The sequence below is a fragment of the Salvelinus alpinus genome, chromosome 8 (assembly GCF_045679555.1).
Source record: "Salvelinus alpinus chromosome 8, SLU_Salpinus.1, whole genome shotgun sequence".
Taxonomy (NCBI): Eukaryota; Metazoa; Chordata; class Actinopteri; order Salmoniformes; family Salmonidae; genus Salvelinus; species Salvelinus alpinus.
Window position 1 is genome coordinate 36,497,277 of NC_092093.1, and position 23,749 is coordinate 36,521,025.

A 23,749-nucleotide genomic window follows, 5' to 3' on the forward strand; every position below is an offset into this window, starting at 1 on the left:
GGGTTCCTGTGTAATAACCAATCCACACCCCAGACCAAAGGATAGTCTAGTTGCTGTTGATAGCTTTACTAGAAAACACTGAACACACCACTAATAAAGTCTTATTCCCTTGTCCAGAGTGTCACTTCCACCTGACCACAGCATGGTATAATAACAAGAACCCAATTAGAGAGTGCCATGGTAACAGCAAGCAACAGATACTAAAAGCAAATATAGCTAATTCATCTCAGAAGCTTATAATGACCTGAGATCTAACCTAGCTTGACGATTCCTTGGCGTGATACAGAATATAGATCTTCTATGATGTAGCAATGCCCAAATGTTAATAATATCATAAAAAAAGACTGCATCGCGCCTTACATATAACTAATGTACAATGAAAATGTGCAACCATGTATGGATTGCTTACTCTTTGTATATATCCTCATGGATCTATTATCCGGTGATTCAGTCTAGAGAAATGGAAGAGGAAGCCTTGTAATGCCTTAGTTTGTCACATGGGAATCAAGCAAAAGATGGAGAGTGAATTACCAATAACCGTGAATATTCAAATGTCTTTGATACAAATCCAAGTGGCAGAGTACTATCTACCTTTGACAGTCAGTGGTGCAGTAAAACAACACAAGCAACAGGTCTGAAACGATGGCCCCCTGAACATGATATTTTCTCCTAATATTTCCTTAATTTTTTTCTTCTTCTTCGAATCAAAAAATGAAAGGCACAATTTATATTGTTAAGTTAAGCTATAAATAATACAAAATGCTGTGTAATGAAGTTAACTTTAATACATTTTAATTCTCTAATTATGCGGCATACAGAATAATGCCATGGTGGAACATGTATCAAGGGTAAAGAGGATTAACAGTAATTTGCATAATAAACAGGCCAAACAAAAAATTGATGTAAATAAACCTTGAAGTTAGTCCTTGTCTCCTACCATCCATTCATGATGTACATCGTTTATTAATCAATATTTGTGAGTCATAATTATAGCAGTTTTTAACTTGGTATGAGGTAAATGGAGATTAATTAGTGACCTGAAACACATGCTGTATATGTAAAGGGCTAATGAGTTTCTCTTTTATGCTGCAATTTATCAGTGATTTGCCAAGTCATCTGAGCGACTGGAGATGAACTTTACACTTTTTAATTGTGTTTTGTGTTTATCTTGATGTAGAGCGCTACTTAGAACCCCAGGATGCAGTTAGTTCAATCTGTATGGTAGCAGTCTTTCATGCAGAAACACAACACACAACATAATGAGTCAAACTCTCCTCCTCCCAATGACCAGACTCGGTGGGACTCCTCCTATCTTTAAGGTGACCTTCTGAAGATGATGCACACAACTGTGTCTCACTGTCTCTACTCACTCTTCTCAGCAAATACAAAAATACATGGTGCTGTGGAGTTTAAAATGGAGGCTCCTTACTAGCATGTTACTCCATACTGCATTGTATGTGCTATTGTTTTTACGATCGAGGACCACTTTGGAAACAAGCGTTTTAATGAATAATTTCAAAGTGATATCCTCTGGGTCCACATTGTACATTTTATTGTATATGTCTGTTACCCCAAATACATTAATTTCAATTCAATACATTACAGCACAGAATCAAGCGGTAACATGGTAAACAATGGTAACAAGTTATGAACACAACATTATTTGCCCAGATGCCCCTTAAGTTTAGTGTATATATGTTGTTATTTCAAGTTAATGCACCACATGCTTTGATATAGAGTGGTGTAAAGTATGTAAGTACAAATACTTGAAAGTGCTACTTACGTTGTTTATTAGGGTATCTGTAATTTACTTGACTATTTATATTTTTGACAATTTTTACTTTTACTTCACTACATTCCTAAAGAAAATGATGTACTTTTTACTCAATACATTTTCCCTGGCACCCAAAAGTACTTGTTGCACTTTAAATGGTTAGCATGACAGGAAAATGGTCTAATTCACTCACTTATCAAGAGAACATCGCTGGTCATCTACTGCCTCTGATCTGGCGGACTCACTAAACACATGCTTCGTTTGTAAAAGATGTCTTCGTGTTGGAGCGTGCCCCTGGCTATCCGTACTTCTTTTTTTTTTTTTGGCGACGTCTGGTTTGCTTAATGTAAGGAATTTGAAATGATTTATACTTTTACTTTCGATACTTAAGTATATTTGAGCAATTGCATGTACTTTTTATACTTAAGTATATTTAAAACCAAATGCTTTTATCATTTTACTCAAGTAGTACTTTACTGGGTGACTTTCACTTTTACTTGAGTCATTTTCTATTAAGGTATGATAATTGTGTACTTTTTCCACCATTGAGTATGTTACCTTTTCCAACCCTCATCCTCAAACCCTTACTTCGAGAGATGAGAGACAAAGAGAGAGAAAGATTTCCCTCAGATTACACAGACCCACAAAGAATTCGAAAACAAACCCAATTTTGATAAACTCCAATATATACTGGGTGAAATACCACCGTGTGCTATCACAGCAGCACGATTTGTGACCTGTTGCCACAAGAAAAGGGCAACCAGTGAAGAACAAACAGCATTGTAAATACAACCCATATTTATGTTTATTTATTTTCCCTTTTATACTTTAACTATTTGCACTACGTTACAAGACATAATATTACATTTGAAATGTCTTTATTCTTTTGGAACGTCTGTGAGTGTAATGTTTACTGTTACTTTTGATTGTTTATTTCACTTTTGTTTATTATCTACTTCACTTGCTTTGGCAATGTTAACATATGTTTCCCATGCCAATAAAGCCCTTATATTGAAATTGAATTGAGGGAGAGAGAGAGAGCGAGCGAGCGAGAGAGAGACGGGGTCAAATAGAACTATTGATATTTTTGGTCTAGGCTAAGGAAATGTATGCTGATAAAAATATGTGTTGTCTTGTACAGAAATAAAAGCTTTTTACCATCATATTACCCAAAAGAGGTCCAACTTGGCCAAAGAGGACTAGACTGTAACATTTCCTAAAATCATACTTTATGCCTTATGTCTAAGAACAGAATCTGCAAAGAATGTATTGGTCACAAAGCTTGCACATGATCTTTTTCTACGAGCTGTGAGTGGATAATTCCTCTATCAGTTTAGTTTAGTGACATCGGTTGTGTTACAGTCCCCGCCCAGCAGCTGCTGATGCTATTTGAGTGAGAGACGGCAGTTTCTTGTACATTAACCTAAAGTAGCAGGGGGTTTAGCGTCGTCAATGGGAAGCACACGCCACGGTGGAAAAGCGAATACTGTCTAGCTAACTTCCATTTACAACATGGGTTCCACGTCGATTCCGTGTTTGTGGATTACATTTTGCATTCATTTATGTTGTTTTATGGACACTGGAAAAGCACAGAATGCGAAAGAAGGTATGTAATAAAGTTTGATACCATCTCATCATCCAGGCTACATCCCGAAAACTGATCGGCAATGGCGCGAAGTGATATCCAAAGACAGCGCACATCCTGACATTCTGTTGCTTGCGCACGAACGATCATTCCTGAATTAGTGAAATCTGTAAAATGCAATATGTCATGCCATTAGTTCAGTGCCTTACAGTGTTGTTACGCAGTAGATCGCAGTCTCTGTGCGCATTCACACAGCGTTTGTGTGACAAACGGTCCGTTGTAGGCTATTTTAGCAGGCTTTTACGCATGGCACCCAATCAAAAAAAGGCTCCGTACGGACGATGGTTACATTTTAGTTTTCAAGGCTACAAGTCTACATTTAGGAAGACTGTCATGCCACTCAGTGTCAGATCATACATACATTATGACTAGGACTTAACTCCTATGATCGTTGGATAGGCTAATTACTACCGCATTAGACACCATAAATATGGTACACAGTAAACCTCCTTGTCATTACAGGAGTTCATGTTTGAAATACCTTAAATAAATCAGTTTTTCTACAAACTGGCATGCTCAGAGCGCGCAAGGAAAGTCTATCTATATCACATACACAGAGCGAAAGAAAGGAAGATCACTATGAACTGTTGAAATAAACCAAAGACTGTTATGTTCATCTTGCTAAAGAAATACGCGTATTAATAAATAAATACAATTGGAAGGAGAGAAATAAGATTAAAATGGCACCAAGCCGTTGACCTTCACTTAAACCGGGATTATTGTGTTCGTAAACACACTGTATTGATTCTGACATAGTCTACTGAAGTGTCCGTCTGAAGTTTGAAAGTGGCTGTGTAAATTGTAGAAAAAATTAAAAATAAAAGCATATAGGGCTATATATATGGTCGTATGTCTGATCAATATATTTAACAGATATTTAAGCATATAATAACGCCGTTATCAAACATACTCTCTCACGGCCCTGCGTTCTAGGGAGACAAATCGGCAGTGCGCTCTCAGGCTGTATTCGGTGAATGGTTCGGCCGTGACTACCCGCTAATAATCTATTGAATGCCTATACCCGATATATTTTACAAGTGACACTTTACACCAAATTCATGTCGCCGTTGGTTGACTGCATCTGAACTGTTTTGGGATAATTTTCTTGTTGTTAGTACGCCTGTCGCCCGGGCACAGCAAGGACTCATGCGTTGCTTTTTAATGTGCTAGATTTACGTATAGAGGCAGGTGTTCTCGTCTAACCTTATTGCACCAGCATGCATGCATACTTAAAAGACACACAGATCGATTTGAAAAATGTTGCTATTTTACCTCATGTTATGTGGTTTGCAGGCTACATGGAACACAAAGTTGTCACACACAACACTTACTTTTCAGATAAATGAAGATAACGTTACAAGTTGTCCAAAGTCTTTATAGGAAGGAAAACGTGTTTATCCAGTGTTTGGTGCTGCAATGTCTTGAATATATAGCAGTATTCTCATGCAGTGTCATTTAGGTGAAAGGTATCGCCATCAATGCCCGTCTGCTCAGCCTGTAATTGTTCATTTTAATATCTGGCTGCAGAAAGTGGGTCATACGTCTACTCATCTAGCCGCAAAGTAGACTTTTATAGATTATTAGTAATATTCAGCGAACAGACAGTGAAAACATTCAGAGATTTAATCGCCTGCTCTACCATTTTATTTCCTGTCGCTAGTGATTCTGTTGGATTCCAAGGCGCAGCAGACAGAGCTGGAGTGGATATCCTATCCTCCTAGTGGGGTAAGTGGGACGGACACTAACTAGCCTACACACTTCTGAGAACATTAACATAAAATACTTAAATCAACCCTATTATTTTCACCGTTATCATGCTCCATGTGGAAGTCCTTTCCCACCACAAATAATAAATACATCTGACTACGAGTCATGAGAAAGTAAGTCATTATTATGAGATAGTATGTTATTATTATGAGATAGTAAGTCATAATTATGAGATAGCAAGTCATTATGAGATAGTATGTCATAATTGTGAGATATGTAAATCATTATAATGATATGCATTTAGGCGATCTGTATTACATGAATCCAATGTGCACTTTGCATCAGGACCTCCGCAACTTTCAAGGACAACCTTACGTATGTCCTAAAGTCAATCACACGTTGTGTGTGTGTGTGTGTGTGAGAGAGAGACAGAGTTTGTGGTGATATTGTTCCATATTAATGTCTTAAAACGTTTTTTTTATGTGAGTTGGTGCCTCGATTAAAGAGGCAATCTGGGATTGGTACATCCATTTTTTTTACTTTTAAATTATTAATATACTGTATAGCCATTTATTATTGAGGAATGTAACTTAGAAATGCATGAGCAACGTTCTTACCCCATCAGAACCCCAAATATATGCTTATTTTACTCCATTGTTTGTAAACAATGTAATTGTAAACAAAAATGGTACAGCTTCAAAACATGGTTATACTATCATGGATGGTCAGTCCTTGCTTCCATATGTGAGAGTCCTTGCGTCTATGTATGAGAGTGGTTTCATTTCTCCTGCACCATTCCTCAGCTGTTTACCCAAAAAAGTGGCAGGGAATAAGTTTTGTTTTTGTTTTTGTTTGAATCCCAGATTGCCCCTTTAAAATCCAGACTTACTATCTCATAATTATGACTTACATATCTCATAATTATGATTTACATATCTCATAATTATGACTTACATATCTCTTAATTATGATTTATATATCTCATAATAATGACTTACTATCTAATAGTTAGGACATACTATCTCATAACTCGTAGTCAGATTTTTTTTATTGGTGTCGGGAATGGGCTTTGTAGGCCTACTAACGAGGAAAATCTAGGGCTAATTGGAATGGGAAATTTCAACACGGTCCAGTATAATTATATCTGGCTGACTCATTACCATGCATATGTGCCTCTTGGTAATTGACAGCCACGCTATCCAGAGGCAAGCTTTTAAAAAATGTCCACAGTGTCGGACTGAGTTCGACAAAGACCATTTGGGTGGGATGTTTGTTTATGTTAATTGATGTCAGTAGTAGCAGTCCTGAAAATCTATTGGATGGGTGGCATTTAAGTGAAGAGATATTCATTTTGTTTTTGATGTAGGCTAGGCCTCAAGTCAACATTCCATAATAGCTTCCCCCTAAATATTTTTACATTTTCATAAATTAAAACCTTTAAAAAATAAATACAAAATCAAGTAATGTGATTGGAAAGTCGGGTATGGAAGTAATCTCAATTGAGCCATTATTTGTTTTTATGCTTATCAGGTATACTCACAGTGCCTTCAGAAAGTATTCACACCTCTTGACTTTTTCCACATGATGTTGTCTTATAGCCTGAATTTGAAATTGATTCATTTGAGATTTTGTGCCACTGGCCTACACAAAATACCTCATAAAATGATGTTTTTAGACATTTTTACAAATTAATTACAAACTGAAAGCTGAAATGTCTTCAGTCAATAAGTATTCAACCCCTTTGTTATGGCAAGCCTAAATAAGTTCATGAGTAAAAATATTGCTTAATAAGTCACATAATAAGTTGCTTGGACTCACTCAATAAAAGTGTTTAACATGATTTGTGAATGACTACATTATCTCTGTACCCAAGACTTACAATTATCTGTAAGGTCCCTCAGTCGAGCATATTGAGCTTGGTGAAGTTATTAATTACGCTTTGGATGGTGTATCAATACACCAAGTCACTACAAAGATACAGGTGCCCTTCCTAACTCAGTTGCCGGAGAGGAAGGAAACATGCATCTTTTTTTGCAAAAAGGCACTAAAGTAAAACTACAAAAAATGTGGCAAAGAAATTAAATGTTTGTCCTGAATAGAAATATTTCTGTTTGGGGCAAATCCAACGCAACACATCACTGAGTACCACTATTCATATTTTCAAGCATGTGGGGGCTTCATCATGTTATGGGTATGCTTGTCATCGGCAAAGACTACTGAGTTTTTTTAGGATAAAAATAAATGGAATAGAACTAAGCACATGCAAAATCCTAGAGACACTGGGAGACAAAATTCAGCTTTCATTGGGACAACATCCTAAAACCCAAGGCCAAATATACACTGGAGTTGCTTACCAAGATGACGTTGACTTGAATCAGCTTGAAAATATATGGCAAGACTTTAAAATGGCTGTCTAGCAGTGATCAACAACCAACTTGACAGAGCTTGAATAATAAAAAAAATTATATTGTACAATCCAGGTGTGGAAAGCTCTTAGAGACTTACCCAGAAAGACCTACAGCTGTAATCACTGCCAAAGGTGATTCTAACATGTATGTGACTGTGAATACTTATGTAAATTAGTTATTTCTGTATTTCATTTTCAATAAATTTGTAAACATTTCTAAAAACATGTTTTTTCTTTGTCATTATGGGAATTGTGTGTAGATTTATTTTGTAACACAACAAAATGTGGAATATGTCAAGGGGTATGAATACTTTCTGAAGGCACTGTATTTACTCTGTTAGTTTCTGTTATTATTTCCTAATATTTCTTTGGGCCTGATTTCAGAATAACAGTGATATACGTTTATGGGTTATGTATAATAGTTGCAAACTCTTTTCCAAATAGATTAAAAGCATAATGGATGACACATTTTTCAGAAAGTGCTCCAATAACAGGTCTTTTCTTTCCCTATGTACTTGGAATAACATTTTGCTGCACCACCTGTATGCACCTTTATTATTCATTTGTGCAGCTTTTACACTACTTCATTACTATGTATTACACACAAAGACACTGCGTTGAAACAATACCACAGTAGGACATAAAAACCGTCCGTCATTTACATCGTTGGGTTTTGATTTCGTTGCAAAAATATATCGCTGATGAGAGCCAATCAATATATATTTACCAAACTTGTGCTCTGTTCTTTTTTTAGTGGGAAGAGATCAGCGGGTTGGATGAAAACTACACCCCCATTCGCACATACCAGGTTTGTCAGGTCATGGAGCCCAATCAGAACAACTGGCTTCGGACTAGCTGGATAGAGAAGGGCGATGCCCAAAGGATTTTTGTGGAACTGAAGTTCACTTTGAGGGATTGTAACAGTCTACCCGGTGTGGTGGGCACGTGCAAGGAGACATTCAACTTGTATTATCAGGAAACCGATTCGGAGGTCGGCAGGAATATACGAGAGAACCAGTATGTGAAAATCGACACAATCGCAGCAGACGAGAGCTTCACCCAGGGGGACCTGGGAGAGAGGAAGATGAAGCTGAATACAGAAGTGCGCATCATTGGGCCGCTGTCCAGACGAGGGTTTTACCTGGCCTTCCAGGATGTAGGGGCATGCATCGCTCTGGTCTCTGTCAAAGTTTATTACAAGAAGTGCTGGTCCATCATTGAGAACCTGGCCACTTTCCCAGACACAGTGACGGGGTCAGAGTTCTCCTCTCTGGTCGAGGTCGAGGGCATGTGTGTCAGTGACGCCGAGGAGGAGGCCGACAACTCTCCCAAGATGCACTGCAGCGCAGAGGGGGAATGGCTGGTGCCTATAGGGAAATGTATATGCAAAGCGGGATTTCATCAGAAGGGCGATGCATGTGAACGTGAGTACAGTTACAGTTTAGTAACCTCGCTGTATATATTCTATCCATACTCAGTTTTCATTAGTGGCATAACTTTTTCCATCCTCTGAAAAAACGTCAGTTTGCAATATAGAGAAATATTACTGAACTCCAAACATTGTTTTAATTAGGGAAACATTAAACTTATTGGTAAGCAGAAAATGTGCCTCGTTCAAATGTACATGTTCAGAATAGTTTTTTCCCTTTGAATCATTATCGCACAGAATCACCCATGCCATGCCTAAACACCAGAAAAAATCTGTTGAGCATTTTAGTTTTTAATTATGCAAAGCATGCAAATTACAAGTTAGGCCACATTGAATAGTTGTGGTGGCAAATAAAATTAAAGCAGCTGATTTGAAGGCAATAATAATGATGGATAAAGTATGGAGGCCCAGAAATCCTCAGTGTTATAATTGGAATCCATGTTAATTGTTTGATTAGCGGGCTCTTAATTTATATCCGTGGTTCTGTTGACACTGGGATTAAATGATAACTTGCACTTCAGTTTAGCTCAATACTCCTCTGCAAGAGCACTTACCTCTATGGATGGCTACTGGCCAAGGCAATCACTTGCAGAATACACAGGTCTGAAGGAAGTCCATCCAATATTTCAGTATCCCTCTGCCCAATCCAAATGACCCTGACAGAAAGGGAAACAAATAGCCGCCATACTGTGGCATGTAGGCCTCAGGATATTTATGAAGGGCCCTAACAGGAAACGCAATTACAGTCAAGCTTGGCTGTGTTGTTTGGTCCTAGCACCAAGCCTCTGCAATTAGCATTAAAATGCTTTATGTCACTATAATTGCACAAAGGATTATTTTCAGTGGCCACCTAACTTGTAAGATAAATATCAGGTTGGATTAAAGGAGAACTACTTAGGTCACGTAGCTTAAGCGCCCTGTCTTGTCAGCTAAACTCCCCCCCCCCCTCACAACGTCCATCAAATCAGCTTATGAGGGGTACTGACAAGTAATAATTAAAGAGAATGTGTCTCAGCACAAATTAGAAGTCCAAGTAGGCTAGCCACTTTCAGGCCACTACTGCCAAACATGGTCCTTCACCAGCGTGTTCGGCATCTACCCTCTACCCTGCGAAGTGTACTTAGGTGATATTATCAGAAACAAAAATTGCCTCTTGAGTTATGCTCCCTCAAATGTGGTTGAGCTCGTTCAACACCCAGGAGTCTTTTTTTCTGGTGTTGTTTATGTTATTTTGGTAAGTAGCTGTGCAATTCTGCCCCAGGGACAAAAGCTGCATTAAAAAGCAATTTGGGCCATCTTCTGATTCACTTCCAAAGGAGCAAACAATGTAACATATAGTATAAAAGCTTTGTCTAAAAAATGCCTGCTTATGCTTGTAAAGCATTGTGCACATGGCCTGTTTGAACTGAACTGTTGCCCATTCCAGGCAATGAACTGATCCAACAAAAAACAAAAATTGCCCTTAACTTTACAAGAGATTTATTTCGATTGGGGCATGGTTGGCTATTGTATTATGGGGTAGTTAATCTAAATAAAATGAACATCATACTGCAGCATCAGCAGCTTCTCAGATATGTGGTGATATTAAACTGCCCATTCAGGGGTTTCCTCTGGAGCAAATCAAAGGGGAAAATACTAAAGTTTTCCATCGGTTGAACACCACTGCAATGGGGCCTAGAATGGAAGATGTTTTTGTCCTTTGTAAGCACGACTAGCTTGTCATGCAGGCCATTGCCCTACAACAGTACAGCTTAAGTACTTGCGTTGGATTTCATACAGTCTTTACCCAGGCCTCTCTTTAAGCTTCCGGATCGGTATACTGCGCCTTGCTATATAGATCATAGATACACATTCCCTCATACATTCCCTCACTGTCCCATTGTCAATATCTACAGTATCCCCCAACTATAAAATGGCCGTCTGTGATATATCGAGGAGAAGGTTGAAGGAGGAGCAAGTGAGTTGAGCTGTCAGTCATGTCATTCGAGGACTAGCAGCCCCCCTCTGTGGATGCAGCGGCCTCCTCCAAAACGCGTTGTGATCCACTCATTCATCACCGTCACTGGAGAAGGGCTGCATGTCTTTCAGTCCTCTCCCTCCCTGTCTCTGTCTCTGTTTAACTCTTTGTGTGGCAATCTGCGGCACTATAAATGCCTGGCTTTCTCTCTCTCCCAGTGTTAGGAGATTCGGTGTTGTGGGTTTTGAAAAAGGCCCATTTGAAGTGTCCTGCAGCGTGCGCAGGGTTTATTTGCATAGAAGTGTGTGGTGTTAAAATAGTGGGCATTCATTTTCGGGTTCTGTTCAGCGGCGGCCCACTCACTGAAATGGAGCTACTGAGTCATTTTGAGAAAAAGAGGGCCCTTGTGTTTTTTTCCTGAGTTGTTCTTGAACCCCTGGAATGTATGTTTTCCAATTTTAACACATCACATAATTGTTCCTAAGCAACCAACTCCTGAGAGCTGAATAACTATTGACCTGTATGTTGTCCAATTTTAACACATAATCACATAATTATGTTGTTAAAGGACAATTCCACCACTTTATAACCAGTTATTATGATGTTAGTATAAATGCACAACTGTGAGATTTTATATACATTTTCTGTCATGTTTGTTAGTCATACTGCACAATTCCTTGTTTTTGTATTTTTTTTTATCATCGGCATTGCCCTCATATACAGTATACTACAATTCCCAGAGTGCATTTCACCTCCCAAGATGCAATGCTCTGCCCAATCTTCAGTTAGTTTAGTTGGCTAGCAAGCTCAGATGAAGCTTATGTCATAAGTTATAAGTCCATTTCACTTTACTTTTGGGTTGTAAATATATTATAATGTTTGCATGAATATCATGCTGAATATATGTTCATGTCATTGGTCCCGTGTGGCTCAGTTCGTAGAGCATGGCGCTTGCAACGCCAGGGTTGTGGGTTCATTCCCCACGGGGGGACCAGGATGAATATGTATGAACTTTCCAATTTGTAAGTCGCTCTGGATAAGAGCGTCTGCTAAATGACTTAAATGTTAAAATTGTCACCAATCAATTGCATTACACTAAGTTACTGTATCTGATAGTTAGCTAGCCTGACTGCTGTATCAGAAATAATAGTGTTTGCAACAATTACAGCCAAGTTTAATCTTAGTGACTGTCTTAAACAACAGTCAAAAAACATGCAGGCGTGTTATGAAATGTACAGGCACATCACTACGGAATCCTAGTCTCTGATGCTTGAAGCCTGTATCTTTGGTGCTAATATTACGCAAAGCTAGCTAGCTACATAGCTAACCCTGCTGCATCTGAAATAAAGTGTTTAAAAAAAGAAGCCAAATATAACCTTAAGAACTGTCCAAGCAACCATCCAACAACACTGAAGACCTATTGGAACTAATAAAAAAAGTTAACAAGTCATTCGCTACGAAAATATGTTCCTTGCAATTAGTGATCCTTGGGACGTGCCTACTCCATTGAAGTTGACATTTAAAATGGTTAAGTTAAGGGTTAAGGTTAGGGTAAGGATAGGGGTTAAGGTTAGGGTTCAGGGTAGTGACGTCTCAAGGATCCCGGATAGCAGTAACCATAAAAATATATGTCCACGCAACTTCATCGGTGATGGTGGGAGTGGTTTTGCAGAATGGAATCATGGGACTTTGAGCCCTGAACAACAGAACTATATTGGAGAAAGCTGGCTGTAAATGTCATTAGGTTTTTGAGCGTCTGTTTGAAATATTTCCAGATGTTATTAGACAACCAGAGCAACATAGAGCAGCGAGTTCCACTATGATCAAAAAACTACAGATTTTATTCGTCATCTCAGGGATCCTACTCATCACTAAAGAATCAATATACATGAAATTATGATATACACTAAAACTGTGTAGGAGATTGCTAAATACTTCATTATAGCAACCCAAATGTTAAATGTGTCGGAGTTGCCCTTTTTAGCAGCCTATCCTGAAAACTGATTAACTATTGACCTGCTCAACTATTTCTCCAGTGTGAAAGGCCTGGTACCTCAAGTAAACAGATGAAAACACAACCGTATCCCAGCGCTATCGCTACATGCTAACAAGAGAATTCATGAAAGGATATAGCATCCTGCGTACACTGATGCCATCCATCTTGGGGTGTCAGGAAGTCGGACAGGAGTTAGTCTGGGGCTGATTGATGGGCCGAGGCCCCTAAGGGAAGGACCTAGCTGTGTTGGGGTTGACCACAGAAGCCAAGGTGTGTCTGTCTGGAGGGGAGAGAGGCCCCAGCCCAGCTCCAGGCCCAGGCAACTACTTAGCATTTCAAAGGAAGCCAGGAGTCAGGGGACCTCATGCATCTTGACACTCCTCCTGATTGATAAGGTGTGAATTTAATGCTCCAAATGGCCGTCCTTTGTAACCGCTACCAAGCTTAATTATGCAAATAACGGTACACACGGAATCACCAGGAGACGCAACTGGATTTAAATCACTCAAGATTGAAATAATTTGGTGATAGATGGTGGCTAGTCTTGTCACCGCCAGTGTTGGCTAACTTCCTGTAAATAGCTGCATTTTCCACAGCTTCAGGGTTGTTCCTGTTTTTTTTTGTTTGACCTGGCAGGTAGCACCGTGATATAGGCACAGATGTGCCATTGTATCTATTGCTTTTGAACACAAACATGGTCGACAGCTTACATCGAATCTGAAAATGAATTTGTTTTGTATTTTCAGCGGATTAATCTAAATAGTATGTAGGCTTATACATGTTTACCAAGCTTGGGATATTATTGTTCATTTTGATGGAGATTGTAATGCTTGTTTTGTTAATAGCTGGAGCGACACGTAGATTGTAAACACCCTCACCTATTTACACACCCCAAATGTATAGTTACTGTGTAATAGAGCATGTGCCTGTTTTGTACAAGTCACTGGGGGGGAAAAACACTAGGCTTTCGTGCTACAGAGCACTTCCAAGCACATTTTTAAGTCCCCCCTCTGCCTGCTCTGGGTGTAAGTGGGAAAAAGTGTGAGCTTATGTAATAAGTTATTGATTTTCCTCTTAAAGGAAGATTGAAGTGCAGAGCCACCAGTCTGCAGAGCTCCCAGAGGAGAGAGCCTCGCTGACAACAGACAAGGCCCTCCCTGACACACGGCTAGGTGCTAAGACCCCGGGCCCAGTCACATATCACTTTCACCCACAGGGACAGTACCACTAAATGGCAAGACGTTGTCTTCTGACATCGTGTTCGCCTGTCCGATCGCATGCCTCCCAAGAGTCAGCGGCTGAGCAATTACAAAAAAAGACATCTGTGCCACAGTTTAGATAGCCAAAGAGAAGTAAAGCCCGCAATCTCAAGAGGTATGGAACTGGGGATCGATGGAGGTGTCTGAACCTGTTAGTGCAAGTGGAGATGAGGACTGCTGAGGCACGGGGAAGGGGCTATTGTTGTGCAGAGAGAGAGGGAGCCGGAGAGGTGACTCTTTTGATGACCAAGGGTCATCTGCTGCGATCATCCATCTTCCATCTTGGCAGTGTCCTGTCATCCAGGGCGCTCACGTTACTAAGCGCAAGAGGCAGGCCTCCATTGTCCAGCCCGTCCTTGTTTGTAGCCATGTGTAAAGGAAGTTAATATTCCCTGACCTTATGCACAGCCAATGAGAGACCCCGGTGTCACATTGGAAATAACACAATCTGACACAAAATAGCAAAGGTCTCCATTTTAGGGTCAACAATGTCTACCCACATATCTCTCCTCGTTGTCTTTGTTTGCTTCAAAACAGAGAACGTTTACTAGGATTCTGTCTATTGATGAAATTCAACTTGGGTCTCTAATTTGGCCTGACAGGTCTTATTTAGTGACACATCTATAGATGATTAATGTGTTTCAGTTGGTTAGCCTCCATTTTGAACCAGCATGACTCAAAGAGTGCTTACTAGAGGGATAATATATTTGATTTTGCCCCATTTGATTAACAGTTATTCAGCGAAGGGGTTAAATAAATGTAATCTATTGGTGTCTTCTGGACACGTTGGTGTGTCCCGACAAGTTTTAAGTGGTTTATGTTTTACTATCTGATTTATATTCATATGTACATGAGTTAGTTCCGGCAGCTTATCAAGCGAGGTGAAAGAAAAACCTTTTACCGATGACCAGGCAGCAAGCGAGCAACAACGTGTTGTCTGCGGGGAGACTTATACCGGGTACTTTTAGGTGTGGATTTTATACCCTCATTATATCCACTTTTATCTATAGATTTAATATCTGCAAGAATAACAAACAGTAGGAGCAAACATGAAAGATAATAGAGTTTTCTTTTTGTTTGATTAATGTTAGATTAAGGCCTATAATCATGTGAATCGATGCATATCGGCTATTCTAGTTTTGCATATGACTTTGAAACAAATATTTACCAAACCAAAATGAATGGAAAAGAGTGAGCCCAGTAAAACCTTTTTGTTAGGAAAACGAGGCATTTGTATTTAATTTGACATGTGGCCGTTCCTGCAGAATGTCAGGCCTGGCAGCATTGTGCAGCTAGGAGACTTGATATCCAGGGAAAAGTTTTATTTTGTATTATTTTATTTCTCATTCGGAAGTGGTAGTATATATTTAAAAGGGAGAGACATTGGATCCAACATTAAAATGAATACCCTGTTAACTGTCCAAATGTACAATTCAATAGCTCTCCAAATTCACAATTTAAACCATTTTGTGCTCTTTACATTTCTCAGAGGAAGGAACTATGCTACTTTATACTAATGAGAAGCAGAAGAAACTGCCCTTTTCTCATAACTAGGGGTTACAAAGAGCAAAAGCACTGCACAGAGGAATACAAGCTACTTTGTGAGGCAGGCAATGAGTGTGTTTCTGTACTAGGTTATTACCAAATAAAACATTTAAGCAAGTTATAAAAAAAAATATAAAACAGATCATGTTCCTTTGACTCAAGCCGTCTGTTTTTCCCCACTCCAAATAATGTTATCTGCTCACGTAAGCAAAGCATCTCAGTGATACTGCTTGTTCAGATGCAAAAAAAGCAAGTTTGTTTATCATATAATTATCATGATAATTATAATCCATAAACTTGTGATTAGCATTTGTTTGAACTGGAGCGACCACGGACAGGAACTGGGTATATATTTAGTGTGGTTGGTTGTCAGGACAGGAACTGGGTATATATTTAGTGTGGTTGGTTGTCAGGACAGGAACTGGGTATATATTTGGTGTGGTTGGTTGTCAGGACAGGAACTGGGTATATATTTGGTGTGGTTGGTTGTCAGGACAGGAACTGGGTATATATTTAGTGTGGTTGGTTGTCAGGACAGGAACTGGGTATATATTTGGTGTGGTTGGTTGTCAGGACAGGAACTGGGTATATATTTAGTGTGGTTGGTTGTCAGGACAGGAACTGGGTATATATTTGGTGTGGTTGGTTGTCAGGACAGGAACTGGGTATATATTTGGTGTGGTTGGTTGTCAGGACAGGAACTGGGTATATATTTGGTGTGGTTGGTTGTCAGGACAGGAACTGGGTATATATTTAGTGTGGTTGGTTGTCAGGACAGGAACTGGGTTTAGATTTAGTGTGGTTGGTTGTCAAATCTTGATTGATGGTTCTCTTGGCCTCCTGAGGGGCTCTGGCTGTCTCTGGAGCAGCGTCCACGGCAGCACGGCCATCTGAGGGCAAACGGACACCTTTGTGTCACTGGAGGCCAAGGGGGCTGGACCGCGGTGGGGAAACTAGCGGCTGGTTTGACATTGTCCCTGTGTTTCAGTCCTTTCTGTCACAGTAGTGGGACCATGGGGATTGGAGTGGGGTGGGTGGGGTGGAAGGGAGTGGGGAGAGTGGGGGGCATTGGCACAATCTGGACATAATGCTTAGTTGCTGACTGGGGACATTTTGAGTGCTGATTCGTTGTGGCTGCAGGGGGCTTTGGGTTGGGTAAACCTTTGGCCCACTGCTTTTATCTCCAGAGCAGCACAGTCTCTTCTCCTTTCCTTAGAAGTCTTTCAGCAGAAGTCCTCTCAGAGCTGACCACATCCTCCATTAAAATGTAGCTGCCCGGCCTAGCTGCCCTTAAGACTTTTCTCTCCCGTCGCCATGCGAGTTAAATGAACTAAATATAAGACGATTAGGCAGGGACATTTTCCATGTCACTGGAAAGTCATTTGGAAAGCCTTTACCCTGCATGATGAATTAAAGAAGTGAAGACCTCTCTCTTTCTCTGGAAGAGGCTGTAGTTTTGTACGGACGCAATGTTCAGTTTCTGCTCAGGCGGGACCAGAGCTATAAATTCTGTAATATAATTGATTTAATGTGATAACATCCTTCATTTTCCATCTGCAGATCCATGCAGTAAATCAATATGAAAGCTGAGGGAGGAAACAGGTGCTGGAGTTTATTGTTGCTTATTTGTATTTCTGACAACATGCAGCAGCACAGGCTGTAATGCATTAGGAGCAGATGTCTTTTGAAAAGTTTGGAAACTAGTTATGAACTGGTTATAAGTAAATTATGTTATGTTTTCTTCACACTTATCATGTGACTTTTGTAACTGCTGCGACATTTACCAAAACTACGGTACATATTGATTTTTGAATCGGATGTACTGGCATGATTATCACCACACCCGATACAATATGTTCTCTTCTAAGACTTCATTTTTAACATAGATGTCTTGGCTTTAGGTTTAACACATGAACAATTACAAGTGAGGCTAAAGATACTTCCTTTGGTACTACGGACGACAAATTGGAGCCAACACAAATGGGACTGTCAGAGATATAATGAATTCAGTAGTAATTGGATTGCCCTGCTATTTTACTTAAAGGTCCAATGCAGTAGTTTTTTATCTCAATATCAAATCATTTCTGGGTAACAATTAAGCACCTTGCAGTGATTGTTTTCAATTAAAAGCATCAAAAAGAAACAAAAATAGCTTCTTAGCAAAGAGCAATTTCTCAAGCAAGAATTTTGCTAGGACTGTCTGGGAGTGGTCTGAGTGGGGAGGGGGAAACTGAAAACTAGCTGTTATTGGCAGAGAGGTTTAGAACTCTCTTACTTATTGGTCTAATGTACTGCATGGTGATGTCACCATGGAAGGCCAAAACTCCATCCCACCAAAACAGGCTGAAATTTCAGGCGGCCTTTTCAAACAGCTCTTACTTTAAAAGTGCATTATCAGAATTTTCACAATTTCACAGTATTATTCCATAGTGTGGAAATATATATAAAACCCATGATATATATATATTTTTTATTGCACTGGGCCTAAATCAGCGGCCTAAATCATTTAAATCAGTTCCATTTTGCTGTGAAATTGAAACCATATTTCCCTGTTAGATTTCATTCCCAATGATGTGTATATTTCTAATTCTACAACCCAAATACTTTAAGACTTAAATTATATGGAATGTTTGGTTAGCCAGAACAGAGTAGATTTAAAAAAAAATAATTGGTAGGCTAGTTTTGATCTTAGTTCGGTACATCTAACCAGACACTTCCTCAGGGAGTGCGCCCTCTAACACAGTGTAAGGGAATGCTAATCTTCTCTTTGTTTCTCATGGTAAAGCTACTTATCTCCCCCTAAGCACAGTTAGCACCGATGAATGGAGCAGTTGTCTGGATGTGCCAAGCCAGCCAATCCAGCTGTGCGTGGTGGGCCTATGTGGGAAGAATTATCGACAATATGATAGTTTTTAGGTGTTTTAACCATTTAATCTGGTTCTTTCTAGCTAAGACTCTTAATCTGAACATTTTGTCGTTTTTCGCTCACTGTAGTAGCCTTGTTCCCTCTCTCTCCTCCCCCCCCCCCCCCCCCCATCTAAAGCCCACAGGAGGTGTAGGTGTTTGAAAGTAGCTTGTTTGGAAGGGGTTAGACATTCAAACTAAATTTGCGTCCCCTGCGAAGAGGGTTCCAGTTCTGTCTCCCTCCACTTCTGTGTGTGTTGTGCCACTGTTTCCAGGAGCTGGTTAGGCGCCTCGCCTTTCAAAGGTGAAAGATTAACATGTCTCAGGGAAAAAGCCCAGTTGTTCAGCTTAGTTTCTCTTTCTTTTCTTTCTTTATAGATAAAAAAAAAAGGGAGATATAATAGAAAGTGCAGTAGGCTACCTGAATATTGTGTTCCTCATAGAGGTGGAAAAGTGTAAAAACACCTGTTGCTAGGCGGAAACAAAATTTCATTAGCATATAAAAGAGAGTGTAGCGTACATAACATGTCAGTAAACAGAGCTTGATGGATGTGCACACATACTATTTACTGAGGCAAGCACACGAGTTACATCTGAGCCACACAGTATACACCCCGTAGCCAATGTTTAGTAATGCATAAGAAATCAGCTTCTCCAGAGCTATTGGCATCCCTTTCCAGCTACAACACAGTGTCACGGTCATAATTGTATATTATATACTGGGTTGTTCGAGTCCTGAATGCTGATTGACTGACAGCCATGGTATGTCAGACCGTATACTACGGGTTTGACAAAACATTTAATTATGTTGGTAACCAGTTTATAATAGCCACAACCTCGGGGTTGCATCGCGCCGAAGAACAGCCCTTAGCTATGGTTTATTGGCCATATACAACACCCCCACGTGCCTTATTGCTTAATTGTGCTTTAGAAATAAAACCCAAACACGGATCTAAAGCAATGATTCTGAAATGGCTCTGTGAACATTTAGAAACAGGGCTTTTTTTTTTAAATGGCTGGGAAAGAATGTCCCTGGTAATATTAACATTGAGTTTGCAGTATAATGGAGTTGATGAAACAATGTCTAGCAGAGAGAATAGGAGGTAGATGTGTTTATGCTGTCTAGCCAGACGACTGACCACCGAGGTCAGAACAAGCAAAACAAGGAAGGAGAGAAAGACACCCGGAGGAAATGGATTAATAAAAAGCAGCGTAGACTAGAATCCCATCCTTCGCCGGGCGTGTTTATAGTTGATATTTATAAGGACATTTCCCTATCGTAGCGGCGGCGGCGGCGACGGAGACTGTTTAAGGAAAAGCAATGGCGTTTTGAAATAAGAAAATAAACTGTTTCCTTTATCGCGTTTGACCCGCTCCACCTGGCATTCATCAGAGAGCAGAGCCTGGCCTGCCTGTTGGTCCTGTCGACTGCAGTTCTCTCCCCCGGCCTCCTTTATCACTCTAATGGCGTGCCATCTCTCCACGCTGCTCTCTCTCTCGCCAGGTCTCTTTAGCCTCCGCTCCTCTCCGCTTGCCGGCCGGCCGACTCTTGCATTCTTTCCACATCCATCCTGAAAGACACGCAGGCGGATTTAACACATAATCAAGCTAGATGGGACACGCATGCGGATTTAACACATAATCAAGCTAGATGGGACACGCATGCGGATTTAACACATAATCAAGCTAGATGGGACACGCATGCGGATTTAACGCATAATCAAGCTAGATGGGAGGGTGGCCAGGGGGAGGCCCGGGCTCTGACAGGGGTCATCACGGCAGGCCATGGAGACAGACTGGCACACACTAGTCCATCTCATCGCAATGTTGGCCAGGAGAGCTGGAGCACAACACTCACCACCACCACCACCATCATTCCCCCCACTCTCAACCGAGGCAGGATTACTGGTACTACTGCTAGGGGCTACGCCTGTCCCTCTGAAGCCCTACCATAGTACAATGAGACAGATGTGGTGAAACTCTATATTACTTCTAGCCTGTTAAGACCCTGAAGACCCCTCTGTCCTCAATAGTTGATAAGGAGAACCTGATTAGTTGTGAGGGTTAATTGGGAAGTGGAAGAGGGTTGTTTACATATTTCACGACTCTCTAAAACAAAGGTAAAACCTTTGCTTTTCCGTAATGGTAACGCTAGCTAGAAGTCGAAATGAAATGCAAACTGTCAATCTAAGTGTAAGATTAAACGCAGGAAATACAGTTCAAGTGCCATTGCGCCGGGACATTAGGAATAATTATCATCTGGTAAGGCCACAGAAAGCGATATGTCAGCCTGTCACAAAATGTCAACGCAGGAATCTCATCCATCCTCTTCCCTTTTTTCCGTCTCCGTGTCCTTTATCCAGATTGTCATTTAATCGCCAAACAGTGAGAGCCGCTGTCTGGATGCAATTCAAAAATGTTAAGAAGCCAGACTCGGGAGGAAAAATAAATATTGAGAATTTCGTCTCTTAGTGTGTGTCTGTTCCAGATAACGGCTTCTTGTTTTATCCTCTCGTTGTCCCACACAATGTGGAGAGTGATTTAAACGTCCTCAGAAGAGATAGAGTGAGTCGGGGCATAGTCATTCCTAACTGAGGCCTTTTCTGTTCTATCAGTTCGGTGCATAAAAACGCTGACTGCACACTGTTTTCCCCCATCGCTGAATGAGAGCGTTTGACCACTGGAAGGAAAATTACAGATGCTGGCTCTGTTACTCCTCGCTAAGGAGCGGGGTGGAATGTCAGATTTGTATTTTCTTCCGCCCTCCCTCCCTCGCTCTCTCTGCTCAACCTCAGCCCTGTTCTCTAAGGACTGGCTATATTCGCAGTGTATTGTAAATGAGGCTGGTGTTTTCTGTGTTTTTCTCCCCCTCGCCTGTGTCAACAAGCACAGCCTATTAGCCTTCATCTGAGTGGTGTTGAAGGGCCTTTTTAAGTTGTCACTATGTACTTTCCCCCCCTCACATGCGTGTAATTATACGTTTGTCTGTTGAATGTGATCAATCTAGGGTGTGCTACGGATTATCGTGAGTCGGGAGATGCGTACAGTGTTCTAATGTGTTTCACTGTCAGTGTAACACTTTGTTAGCGAAGTTCTCAAGTACTATACGAGAGGCGCGCACGGTTTGCCCTGATATTACAGACAAGCACTAGAGAGTGAACCCAGGGTAATTATACAGCTGAGTTTTCTTTCCCCCTCTGAAGAAATACGTTGCTGCAAAGGAAAGACAAGGGGAAAAATCACTCACTATCACCCGCTTTCATCTAATGCTTCAACATCTCTGTTAAAGAGTGTGTTTTCAGCTGATGATACCAGGACCAGGAACTGGCCAAGAGCGTCTGTGCTGCTTGGACAGGAATGCAGGCTCTGGGATGGCTGTGTTTGCCCTTGTCACTCAGTGCGCTGTGAGAGAGCACGGGAGAGGGAGAGCCAAGGCGAGCCCAGAAAAATGGTTACCCATGTCACACAGCTGTTTGATTTGATGCCCTACTTTGCCGCCTCGTTGCTTCTGTAAACAGCCAGTCAGACACATTGAAAAACACAGGGGCCATCATGAAGAAAAAAAAGAAATGGGAAATAAACGATATTTTTGCATGGAAACTTTAACTTGGAGTACTGTTTACTTTTGAAAGCCCTGTTGTTCCAGTGGCTGAGATAGCACTAATTTGGAGACTCAGTCTGTATGCCTGAGAGCCAGGCAGGCAGAGTGGCAGTAGCAATGGGAGAGAGCTGGGCCTCCCCTCAACACTGCTGGCCACCCAGCGGAGCACCACTACCCAAACCCAAAGGCAAACAGACACGCTGGCTTATCAGAGTGTTTAAACAGCCATGCGTGGTGGGAGAGGAGAGAGAGCAGCCTTTCAAACAGCACCGCTGACCAATCTTGAACATTCTGCAAATGGACTGCTCTGTGTTATCACAGGCACAAGCTAACATATGTGAATATTTACGTAGTCTTATCAGAGAATTGTGTGGTGCATTAGGTGTGGGATTATGTGTAGGTACATTGTTTGCACTTAATGTCTAACGTTATGGTGGATTGGTACATGAGAATGTGTGTGATTAATATGTTTCGGTAGGCAGCACACAGCTCCCATCACAAGGCACCTCTCTCACAGCTTTAAAACCCTGTTTTCAATTACTGCCGTTCTCAGGTAAGGAAGTATTAGAGATAAAATCATCTATTTTTTCCCCTCTCCGAAAAAGGTCTTGTTTCACGAGGCTGGTGCGGTGAGATAAATAGAGAGTGACAGGGCTTTCATGTTGCTGAAATGGGGATACCCCGTCCCTCGGTCTCCTCCTTGCGCTGTGGAGGTGTTAGAATGAGGGGAAACCAGGTTCCTTTATCCTCTCTATTTTAGACCTGTCACAGAAGTACGGCCAACGATTTTGAACCTCTGAAAAAAGAGTGTAACGGAGATGTGAAACGGGGGACCTCGGTATAAAAAACCTTTGCCCATTTCCCCAGCGGCTCATGTAAAATAAATGTTTTGTATAATTTGATAGTTTGTATGCAGAGCTATTTACAGGCATATAGATTCCTTTGCAGATTGGAACAGAAATCATGTGGCCTAGATTGAGTTTTTTCTTCTCCATAAGGCTTAGCGTTGGATTTTCCACTAACAGCGGGTCACTGTGGCTTACTTGTCTTGAAGTGTTGAGACTAAAAAAGCCAAACCCAAAATAGACATTTCCCTATTCACTCATGCTTAAAAGTGAATTTGGATCATGCATGTGATTCACAAAGCCCTCTGTATGAATCGTTTCATTTGTTATACAGGAATTGTTCTGTTTTTTTTGTTGTTGCATTATTGCTGGATTTTGTCAGTTACTGTCCCTGTTTTTTCCCCCTCCAGATTTAGTGTTTGGCTTGTTGCATGAAACAATGATCCCTAATAACTCACAAGTGGCTGAGTTAACTCATCGCTAGGGCCCGTTGTTTGGTTGATCATGTCGCGTGACCTGGATTTGAAACTTTACTTTCATCAAACTTTCTTCTTTTCTTTTCATGTCAGATGGTCCAGCGCCATCCTCAGACAAACGCTTTCCTTTTGTGGCGTAATTCTCATTTCTGGAAAAGGCTTAAAGTTTCAAATCCAGGTCATGTGACATGATCAACCAAAAAA

The 23,749-nt window shown here is 40.7% G+C and overlaps 1 protein-coding gene across 12 annotated transcripts in view; it reads left to right on the plus strand.

Moving 5' to 3' along the window:
• Positions 1-3,212: 3,212 nt before the first annotated feature.
• LOC139583068 (ephrin type-A receptor 7) overlaps positions 3,213-23,749 on the plus strand; it is an 84,006-nt gene continuing 63,469 nt past the window's right edge. For all 12 annotated transcript variants that reach the window (XM_071413784.1, XM_071413791.1, XM_071413786.1 and 9 more), the window contains exons 1-3: positions 3,213-3,380; positions 5,080-5,144; positions 8,288-8,957. In XM_071413784.1, the coding sequence (XP_071269885.1) occupies positions 3,287-3,380; positions 5,080-5,144; positions 8,288-8,957 (829 nt within the window). In that variant the 5' untranslated portion in view covers positions 3,213-3,286. The remainder of the gene's footprint in view (positions 3,381-5,079; positions 5,145-8,287; positions 8,958-23,749) is intronic.